The following is a 12,157-nucleotide window of genomic DNA, read 5'->3' on the forward strand; positions in this document are numbered from 1 at the left end:
TAAAACCATTTCTTGGAGGAGAAAAAACATTGAATTACAACAAAAATCGCAGAAGACGAGGTCAAGGTCAAATAACACCTATTGTATGGACATATAGTATATTGTCCGTAATGATTTCATTAATTAGTATTATTTGAAAAAAAACTCAGAAATTGACAAAAACAAAACAAAATTTTTAAACCGTTGTTTTTTAATAATGTTAAATTTAAGAGTGTTGATAAATACAGCAAAATGTTTTAAATTATTTATATGTATATAAGAAAGGTGATATGATGCCAATACACGATGTACATGTGTTTACATAATAAACAGGTAAGAAAATGCATATCAATATCACACAACACCAAATATTAAGACAGTTAACCAGAGTAATTCAATTGATTGAAAGAAAAGAAGTAGACTATATAATACAACATAGCTTTATATCAGAGTACAATGTCAAAGAAACCTCAAATTGATTGCATGCTTAATGCTAAATGTCAAAATTTAATTGAAGATTATGCAAATCATGCATTATAAAATTGATATAAAATATGTTGAAAAAAAATTGGAATGTCAGTAATGAAAAAGTATTCCAAGATACAGTACAATACTTAGAACCAAATGCAACTTGCAAGGTAAGTATATATATAAGTAGCAGTAACTTATTGGTAAGTATGGAAATACTAGGAGACTGCAGAATTTCTTAAGAAAATGGTTCTATCTATATTTTCTTTGGAGCTTTTTTAGCTGACATATTTTTGAAAACCATAGCAGAAATTAAACTAGATGTGTCAAAGCCAAACGAATGGCCCCGTCTCAAAAAGTTGAAAAATCTGCAATTTCAATAACACATGTGGACACAAACATGATGGTAGCCTGACATATCAAAAATCAGATCAAAACATGGAGGCATATAGACAAAAAGTCTGTGATTTTCAACAATTTTCAAAGTTGTTTAACCCTTAATTTTGACAAAAATTAAGAGAGCAGAACAAAACTTAAACTTGATCTGTAACTTATCAGGAGAAACTCGCATACCAAAAATCAGCCCAATATCTGAAAGCGTTTAGAAAAAAAGTCTGTATAACTGTGATTTTCAACAATTCATTAAAGTCCATAGCCCGTAATTTTGGCAAAAACTAGCCGAGCAGAACAAAACTTAAACTTGATCTGTAACTCATCTTGGTTAACTCACATGCCAAAAATCATCTCAATATCTAAAAAAGTTTAGAAAAAAGTCTGTATAACTGTGATTTTCAACAATTTATCAAAGTCCAAAGCCCGTAATTTCGGCAAAAATTAAGGGAGCAGAACGAAACTTTAACTTGATCTGTAACTCATCATGGTTAACTCACATAACAAAAATCAGCCCAATATCTGAAGGCGTTTAGAAAAAAACTGCGTATTATGGTTTGTTGCGGAATGACGGAATTACGGAATTACAGAATATCGGACAACGGTAAAACTATATGGCACCGACAACTTTGTTGCGGGGCCATAAAAAAAGAATGCTCCTAAAAGCTATATCTATCACCTGATAGTTTTGTATTTATAAAGATTGAGCAAGACTCGCAAATTCCACTCCAAACCATTCAAAAACAGGACCCGAATGGCCATGTAAAATTCCTTAGTTACTGAAGCATATAAACTGAAGTGCCATTATATTGCATACCAAATATAAATGATTTATAACTTTCTAAAACGAAATGAACCTTATTAGAAAAGTTTCCAATAGAAGTTCATGATATTAACATAACAGTCACAAATGAAACACCTGTCTTGCTTTGCAGGAATGATATCACAGGTGGAACAATTTTTTAACAAGAATAGCTATTTCTACTGTTTTATCTTTCTTAATATGTTCTATTTATAGCAATGGAAGCCATGTTGTTTACTCAGTTACTAGTCTGACATAGTTTTGAAAGCAGACGACACAACTGATGAAATCAATTTAGTTTCAGAGCACATGATCTTTTGGAAAAATAAATGGATAACAAACAGACGGACAACAGATGAATGTGATGGCAATGACTAAAATGTCCATTTACACCAGATGAGCTAAAAATATAAATAAAGTGAACCTTTAAAACCATAACAGTGAGCTCAACTGTCCCAGGACCATGTGATATATGTAATGAAAGTATAAAAATCATACTAAGGGTAAATCATACGTAAACAAAAATTCTGCAATCAATCTAAGGTTAGAAAAAGATTACCATGAGTCAGATGGCAGTTTCACTCATCTGTAGATAAAAATAACATGCTTACATTAAAAAAACAAAGCAATCATTCAAATATGCTCAAATCGAAAACAAAATTCTACAAACAAGCAAAGATTTCAAAATAGAAATTGGCAGTTTCTAACAGAGCTTAATGTAGAAGAAAGAAAAGAAAATTAATCGGTTTATTCCTAATCAATAACTGGGTTATTCTGTAACTTGGATTACTGTGAATTCATTATCATTCGTTGGATACCAATTTTCATGGATTTCATTGGGACAAGGAAACCACAAATTCAAATGTTCAAAGAATTAAAAAAATTTGTAGGATTATATGCAGACTTTTGGAAAACCATGATTTTAAATATCCACGAAAATGCAAATTTTCCTCAATCATGATCCACGAAAATTGGTACCCACAAAAAAAATGAATCCACAGTACATTATAAAACTAAAATGAAAAGTATTTGAAATAATTTAATTGTATAAATAAGTATTAACAAAGGATTAGAATCAGGAATAATTATCATATTTAAATATATCCATTTCTATGTGAAATACTTTCATGTTTAATCAGAAAAACAAAACCCTCCTATTTCAATGGATTTAGATGTAGACATAAATGATAACAACAAAATTGCCTTGTATGATATAGATATACAAGACAAAGTGAAGCTATATTTTAAGAAACAAAGATTGACATGCCGTTAGTTGTAGATGAAATTTTATATATCATGATAAGAAATCATTAATTTATGATAAACAGATTCATTCTGGTATCTTAGATATCCCAACTGGATCAAGAATTATTTATATTAATCATTTTTTGTGTTGTTGTAAGGTTCTTTTATATGTCTAACAGTCCAATCTTCACTTTTTCTAAAAGCTGTATGGCTGCCCTCCTTAATTTCTTCAAGAGAGTGTCACAAGTCAGGAGCCTGTTATTAAATGGTTATGGATGGTTGCTGTCTGCCATAAGTTTTTCGTTTATTGTATTATCATAAATTTTGTTGGAATTGTGTACACATTTTTACATGCTGAAGTTTTTTACTGCTTACTGAATGAATTTTCTCATTGTTCAAGGCCTACCTTGACAATCATACTACATAGTACATATCTTTATTTTTACAAATTTAAATTTTAAATTAACAGAAAGTGCAGAGCTTTTGTGTTAATTTTAAGCAGCATTCAATATATCATTCCATACTTTATTACCTTTTTCATCTAGTAACATTAAAAGTATGATTTCTTAATTTCTTTCACATGTTGTAATTCTACACATTAATATAATTATTTTACCAAATTATATAATTGTAGTTATAAAGAAACACAGTTAGTTACAAAAAATGAAGATTAAAATCAGAGAAATAGACCCCAATCCAAAGTCTAAGAATAAAAGAAAAGTAAAACTTTGAAACCCAAAATACTATTGTGTTAACAAATATTTTTGTTAGTGCTAAATTTGTATTTATTTTAATATCAAATCTATCAAGTGTTGAAATAATAAACTATCATAAGCAAATATATGTCTCAGTGGCAGATACAGGGATGGCATAGAGGTTATCATCCTTTTTGAATAATAATTTTTCTGTATTTTTATCATTTTGGACAAGCATGCCCCTTCCCCTTCCATGCCTTGATCCTTCTTTTTGTCTTGCCTGTGTAAACTAATCACAAAATTGACACTGCCATAAATTGCAGGCATATGCCCTTCCAACAAGGGCAAGACAAAAACTGCTTTGGGAAAAGTTAAAGTAAATTAAAGTCATCTGTTCAGCTGAATAATGACTTAGTTTTAAAAAAAAATTAACAAGTATGCGTTTTGTTGTAATGATTTAAAGTATTAAGCTAGCCTTAAATTTAACAATCTAAAATTGTTTTATTTGTGTAACAGTTAAAACTTACTCATCAAATAAAGCAATAATAAAAAAAATCCAATTCTATAATTTTTTTCAAATTAAGATTTCTCTACTTCATACAAACAATAAAAGATCATTTGTTGTTTAGTAAAGCATTTAGGCATTTATATGTATAGAAAGCTTGCCTAGCTCTATACAATCCCTTATACAATACTACCTTCAATTGCCTCTCCATTTGGCCCTGTTAATTTGGTCTAAAATATTTGTAAAGTTTAAACAGCAGGCGATATTCCTCTTAAAAAGTTCTTATAATTCATTTCAAAAAACGGTTAATAAAGGGAAGGTAGTAATATATTACCAGTCTGTTTAATTGAAAGCAAGACAACAACAATTTGGAAAGCACAGAAAAATCATGATAATTAAAATTAAAGCTGACATTACAATAAAGTAAAGGGCAAACTAAAAATATTGAATGATATGGCCTTTTTAAAATTCAGAGATGAGAATAAATCAGAACAATCAAAATAACTGAAAAATTAGTTACATATTGCTACTGTAGATTAGTATTACCATCTTTCCCTTTTCGCAATCCGCCCTTTGTTTACCTTTAAAGACTTTCCCTTAAAGATGTCTGCTTGTCATGTTTTGGAATTTTTGTCAGATTTTCGGAATCCTCTGGTTTTATCCATTTGAATTCCTTAAAAAACTTTCCCCATGAACCCCCATTTTTCTTTTTATAAATCTTTTACATGTATAATTATAAGTCATTTGTAAAAGTCTTATAAAATTTTATTTATTTTTTAATAGTATTTGAGAACTTTAACTGGTCAATGATAAAGCAATGAAAAATCAAGAGAGAATATTTTCTGGCCAAAATTCCAATGGCTAATATCTCGAAAACAAGCACATTAACCCCTATAATTTTTTTTGCTTTTTTGATTTATCAATTTATTTCCTATTATTACATACTAAATTTATGAAAAGTTATTTATTTTGATACTGAGCAGCGAACATCCTTAATGTGAGCTTAAAAACACCACTGAAATTCATAATTGATTACAGATCAAAACAATCAGTACTTTTCCGACTGTAAGATTCATAGCTTTTTATGACCCATATATGATTGAAAGATAATGACTGACTTCCAATTCAGGTTGATTGATAGTACAACTGTCAATCAATTTTGATAACAGAAACTTGTGAAATTTTACAAGTATCAAAGGCCTAGAGAACAATCATGGTATTATATTGATCTTCAATCAGTTAATGAACTTTCAATGGTATTTTTAAACATTTTATTCTAATTCCTACCAACTTTTACCAAAAGGTGCTTATATTTTTTTAAGATAATCTCATGCTATACTTGAACCTTCTACATAATTTGAATACAATAAAACATACCAGTGATATCTGAGTTGTTGGTAAGTTTTGCTTCATCATATTCACCCATTTGTCAGTATCAGCAGGATCATCACACTGTAATTAAATCGTTAAACCATTTTTTAAGAACTACATATTTCATATGCAATTTGTGACATCATAATATATTCATAGACAGATGAAATGTTCAAAGAAATAATGAAATAAAATTGAGAATGGAAATGGGGAATGTGCCAAAGAGACAACAACCCGACCATAGAGCAGACAACAGCAGAAGGTCACCAACAGGTCTTCAATGCAACGAGAAATTCTCGCACCAAGGGGTGTCCTTCAGCTGGCCCCTAAACAAATATAGACTACTTTCTGATGAAATGAAGTTGTTCGTAAATGAAAATAACCCTTTATAAATTTTCTATTTTAAAAGTGCTTTTCTAGATTTAATTTCATCAGGAACTCTCAAAACTAAACATTTGAAAGCAGGGAAGGTATAAGTACCCAAATACAGGAAGAGATATATGACAAAAAATGGCACTAGAAAAAAGAATAGAAAAGTTCATCTACGGTTAACTTTGCAATTGCCTGATGGAGTTTGAACTTTAGTTTCTAGATTATAAAATTGAGAATGGAAATGGAGAATGTGTCAAAGAGACAACAACCCGACCATAGAACAGACAACAGCAGAAGGTCACCAACAGGTCTTCAATGTAGCGAGAAATTCCCACACACGGAGGCGTTCTTCAGCTGCTATGCTTATATTATCAGCAAAGAAAAGAGATTTTATTTCTTGCAAAATAACTGACTAATTCTTGTACAAATATGAACAAATTAAGGATATGATGACCTATAATTCCATATCATTCGCGCCCTATGCGACACATGGCGCTAACGGGAGTTGTAAGTTGTAAGTATAATTCCATATATCTAGGTCATTTGGTGTCTAGTGGATATAAATCTCATTTGCGATCAAACATACCATAGCTTTTTATTTTCATATTGTAATTATATAAGAAATCATATACTCACCTGAATATAGAATGTTCTTTTGGCTGTTACTACTTCAAACAAATTATCTCTACTCGAATGCCTGTACAAGTAAAATAAATGTTTTTTTCACTATACTACTTTATACCACAATGTAGGTTGTATTCTATTCAAGGATTTCACAGAAATTATTAAAGAACTGAAAACATGCAAGAAACAGCTATAGCAGCATTATTACTAAAACAGCACAATTTTTCATCATATTAGACACGGTTTTCATGGTAACCTAAAATAATAGAGGAGATAATTATTAATGCACATGAATGGTTCATTTAAATCTGTAAAGAAAATCGAAAAAAAATAAACAGACGTAATAAGTCTATCTTTAAGAAATAATTGATGTAAGCTATACTTTATTGTAGTTTTAACATGGGTAGGCATTATATTCACGATTATTTTTGCCCAAGCGTAAAAAAAAAACCATGAATATTTAGCCTACCCATATTAAAAATACAATAAAGTATAGCTTGCATCAATTATTTTGATTCTGTTTAGGACAATTAAGGTAATTTCTATATGTGTAGAGAGTTTGTATAGGCTCTTCCATTAACTTCCCTTTTTTGTAAGTAAACAGGCAACAACTGGCAATGTGATTTTTCAGAGGGAGAAGTTGTGAACCGCTAGCATGAAATGGTTGTCGTATCTAGGTCAAATACATGTATGTCAATTTCAATCTACAACACATTACAGTCATAATAAATGAATTAGTAACAACATGTGTATCATTTAAGAGTTTGTAAGTGTTTTAAGTTGATGAACATTATGAGATATATTAAATGCATGCCAATTTGATAAAACTCATTATTCTGCAGTAGTCAATATATGCATGTGGAAACAAATTTTATTGGATTTAGAGCATGGGTTTATTCACAAAGCAAAAAAAGCATGTCATATTAGAACTGTATTCAAAATGTCATATCCATTGTAACAGATGAACACTTTTAATCAAACTTTAACTACATGCATTTATGTGTAATTACATATTATGCATAAAATTTCATAATACCTTAAAATCATACTTATTTTTCAACATGTACTCAGCATTATCTGAAATTTTTCTGTTGACTGTAATACTGATATAAATCCTTTTTCTGACCAAATTTTTTCTCTCTCTCCAATTATAAATAGGGGCTTGTATACATTAAGTTTAAACAGGGAGTTAAAAACAATTTAAAGTGGATCATTGGCATATATTTCCCAAGATAGATTTTCTTGTACTTTAAAAGAATGTAGATTTTTCCACGATTTTTTCAAAAATTTAATAAAAAGTATCGATCACTGTGCTATTTTTTCAAACTACAAGACGTGCAAAATTGCCTAAATTTGCATAGATTGTTCATAAAAAAAACTATTTCTTGTGAATTAAAAGAAATCTATGAGATAGAATTTTAAAATAAAGATAGGTTTTAATAAAGGCATTAAGAAAATAAAAATAAAAAATGATGTCACCGACCTTGTGTTCTTGCTACAAGTAAAATTGAAAATTTCTCTATGTAAAAATTTAACTATGGGAGTTATCTCTCCTTAAATAGCTACGGTAAGCTGACAATTTATTTGATTAAACACAAATATTAGTTGTTTGATCAATCAGTCTAAATAATGCATAAGTAACTTATTTTCCTTCATTCCAACAAACAGTTTAACCCATCCATGGCCAATCTGTCTCAAAATTTGCAGAGAAAAGAACAAGACCTATTGTGAACACTACTATTTTCAAAATCCAAGATGGTGGTGTACAGTTGATCTATCTTAAAAGACATGCAGGTTAAATTTTGTCAAGCTTTAAATTTATGTGCAACTGTTTGGAGATAATTCTTTAAAACATCACTTATGTGTTGTTCAGTTGGAAATAGAATCTATACATCAAAATCAAATTTATTTTTAAAAAGCATAACAAAACAAGAATGTGTCCATAGTACACAGATGCCCCACTGGCACTATCATTTTACATGTTCACTGGACCGTGAAATTGGGGTCAATACTTTAATTTGGCATTAAAATTAGAAAGATCATATCATAGTTAACATGTGTACTAAGTTTCAAGTTGATTGGACTTCAACTTCATCAAAAACTACCTTGACCAAAAACTTTAACCTGAGCTTCACACTATCTTCTTCTTTGTTCAGTGGACCATGAAATTGGGGTCAATACTTTAATTTGACATTAAAATTAGAAAGATCATATCATAGGGAACATGTGTACTAAGTTTCAAATTGATTGGACTTCAACTTCATCAAAAACTACCTCGACCAAAAACTTTAACCTGAAGCGGGACGAACGAACGGACGAACGAACGGACGAACAGACGAACGGAGGCACAGACCAGAAAACATAATGCCCCTCTACTATCATAGGTGGTGCATAATAAATGGAACTTAACACAAAACATAGTCAAATCAGGATCAGGGGGAAATCTATATGTTATTTGACACAGGAAGCATAAAAAGTGAATTACTTACCCTGATGAGGATCTTCTTACATCAATGATGTCAGCCTTTGGTAATGTTCTAAGGGGCTCTTTTGCCTGCAATAATGAAATTAAACCTTACACTACAGTGATATTAAATTGAAAAGTTGGTATTTTAATATGCTAATATGAAGTTTTTTTGCTCTAAGCTTGATTCCTTTGAGTTCACAAGCAACTTCATATTGATTTATTTCATAGAAGGGAGTTCAAATGAGCAAAAATGCAGATTTGTTCCGACAGGGATCTCTTTGACGTTTTTTTATAAGGAACGACCATCTTTCATTAAAATTTCACCATCATCAAATTTTTTTCCCATAGTTAACTTGCCAGTTCCCATTATTGGAAAATGTAGTGAAATTGTTTTGGCTGTTGTTCTTTTGCTAGTCAATACATTTTTTGCTTTGTTAATTACATGTTTAAAATTATCTAATATAGTACATGTAGTAAATGTACAGGGCAATAAGTACAGACTCCCAAACTCTTCTTGAAAGATTATCCTTAGACATGGCTAAAATACTTTTTCATGGAGATCCCTGCTGTGAAGATCTAATAATCTAAGAGTGTAAGCATTTGCAATATTCAAAACTTACTCTGTCAGAACTATAATATTGAAATCCACTTTCAGAAAACACAAAATATCTTCTCTTCCAATTCTTTCTCTACAAAATGCATATTTTACTTCTTAATATTTCATAATAAAGATATTATTAAAGGTAAAGAAATTTGTAACATTGGCTTTACATTATTCTGTTTAACATAAAAATGCCAAAAAGGTCAATTTCTTACAAAATGAAATATCAAATTTTATAATTTTTGAATGAGGTGAAGTTCTTTTCACAGAAAAATATATGAGTAACAATTACATAGTACAATTTAGTTATTAATTATTACAATTCATACAATTCTTAAAATATTGTATCAAGATATGTATTGCTATTACTTAATTCTCTCTTGGTGTGTGGTGCATACACATGCAACAATGATGAATTGTTGAGGCAGTATATAAATAATTCCTACAAGTAAAACCATGTTTCCAGTAAGCAAAAAGTTAAATCAAGCATACAATTATGCAATTTAGGGGAACAATTAACTCTTGTATGTTTTCTACAAAAAACAAACTCAGTGGAAAACGAGTACCACAGGGCAGGTTAATTGTTGAAAAATTATTTACACTAAGTCTAATTGAAAAGTCAGTAATTTGAAAAAGTCTTTTTGTTTGTCCTTTTAACATGCTTAACAAGACAAAAGTTTGTGGAGGGGTTAAATAAATAAATAAAAGTACCTACCATACCACCTTGTTTGTGGAGGGGTTAAATAAATAAATAAAAGTACCTACCATACCACCTTGTTTAACACAGTATCCACTAATATAACTCTGCATAGCACTAGCTGACAGACCTGATGACTCATTTGGACTTTCATCTGATGACCCTGGTTCTTCATCACTGACCTTCATATAAAACAATGTTACTTGTAAGAAAATTTAAAGAAAACAATCTACATTTGTTATAATTTTTCGTCTTTCTTTCCGGTGTACTTCTTGCCATTGTCAAAGTAGAACTATTTCAATATATCAAATTCAACTACATGATATCAGAATTAAGGGATGATATTGGCCATTTTTCTTTTCAAAATCTATAAAAGATACATGTATATGTCAACACTTGAGCAATTTTTAAAAATAGTAATGTTAACAGTTCTAAATTTGAAAAGCAGTTTTATAGTAATTTCCAGGAAACAAAATAACTGGAATTTGTTAAATTAACTAACAACAAGAATGTGTCCAAAGTACACGGATGCCCCACTCCCACTATCATTTTCCATGTTCAATGGACCGTGAAATTGGATAAAAAATATAATTAGGCATTAAAATTAGAAAGATAATATCATAGGGAACATTTGTACTAAGTTTCAAGTTGATTGGACTTCAACTTCATCAAAAACTACCTTGACCAAAAACTTTAACCTGAAACATGCACTTTCATTTTCTATGTTCAGTGGACCGTGAAATTGGGGTCAAAAGTTTAATTTTGCTTTAAAATTAGAAAGATCATATCATAAGGAACATGTGTACTAAGTTTCAAGTTGATTGGACTTCAACTTCATCAAAAACTACCTTGACCAAAAACTTTAACCTGAAACATGCACTTTCATTTTCTATGTTCAGTGGACCGTGAAATTGGGGTCAAAAGTTTAATTTGGCTTTAAAATTAGAAAGATCATATCATAAGGAACATGTGTACTAAGTTTCAAGTTGATTGGACTTCAACTTCATCAAAAACTACCTTGACCAAAAACTTTAACCTGAAGCGGGACAGACGGACGAACGAACAGACGAACGAACGAACGAACAGACGGACGGACGAACGAACGGACGCACAGACCAGAAAACATAATGCCCCTCTACTATCGTAGGTGGGGCATAAAAATCAAAACAAATGTTAATAAAGTCTTGAACACTAAAGGTGGTCTTGTGAGTCAAAGGAGGACAAGACAATTTTTTGTTCCAAAATCTCTTCCCCTACCTTTTTGCTTAATGTAAGTTCAGCATTTTATCTTTTTTATTTCATTGCAGTATTTCTTGTACAAAATTATCTCCCTTTAACTAAAAGATATGTTTTACTGCATGTAGTTCTAAATCTACAGAACCCTAGCTCTAGTATGGTCCTTGTGTTATTTTTATGATATATCCATGGTCCACAAATTATCAAAAAATATCATAAGGACCATCAGAGCTACAATTATGCAGCTATTTTAAAGTCTTTTTACATGGTAATATTTACAATGCCTTTTAATGCTTTCTTTTAAATGAAATTGAGTTCACTGTGACGAACTATGAGACATTAGTATACTAGCATGGTTTTTTAACAGCAAAACATTCTATTAAGCAAATCATGTACATTGTAACTCAAACATGTTTTATTATATAAAAACTTAACATATATTTCCTACAATATCAAAGCCTTGAAAAAATAACCACATAAATTGTATACACATGTTCAATCAGATAGCCAATCAGATTATTGCATTGTGGAAACATATTCTGAAAATTTTACTGAATTGCTTGGTGCATAATTTTATTTATTAATTTAAAAGGTCATTGACATCATGTCAATAGGAAAGCTACCTTCCAACAATTTACTGATTCATTATTCGGCAAAGAAAATTTTCAAACCAGATGATTTTGGAACATGATTGCAAGTTTTTAC

At 30.2% G+C, this 12,157-nt stretch overlaps 1 protein-coding gene across 11 annotated transcripts in view; it reads right to left on the minus strand.

The window, feature by feature from the left end:
• LOC143072241 (pleckstrin homology domain-containing family A member 1-like) overlaps positions 1-12,157 on the minus strand; it is a 34,117-nt gene that overhangs the window by 12,510 nt on the left and 9,450 nt on the right. For 3 of the 11 annotated variants that reach the window (XM_076247087.1, XM_076247086.1, XM_076247088.1), the window contains 6 exons: positions 10,285-10,398; positions 9,539-9,607; positions 8,941-9,005; positions 6,464-6,524; positions 5,462-5,536; positions 4,278-4,301 (listed from right to left, as the gene is read on the minus strand). In XM_076247087.1, coding sequence (XP_076103202.1) covers positions 4,278-4,301; positions 5,462-5,536; positions 6,464-6,524; positions 8,941-9,005; positions 9,539-9,607; positions 10,285-10,398 — 408 coding nt within the window. Of the gene's footprint in view, positions 1-2,198; positions 2,226-4,277; positions 4,315-5,461; positions 5,537-6,463; positions 6,525-8,940; positions 9,006-9,538; positions 9,608-10,284; positions 10,399-12,157 lie in introns of all 11 variants that reach the window. The other 8 variants (XM_076247089.1, XM_076247090.1, XM_076247093.1 and 5 more) reach the window with 5 other exon arrangements.

This window comes from Mytilus galloprovincialis, chromosome 4, assembly GCF_965363235.1.
Source record: "Mytilus galloprovincialis chromosome 4, xbMytGall1.hap1.1, whole genome shotgun sequence".
Taxonomy (NCBI): domain Eukaryota; kingdom Metazoa; phylum Mollusca; class Bivalvia; order Mytilida; family Mytilidae; genus Mytilus; species Mytilus galloprovincialis.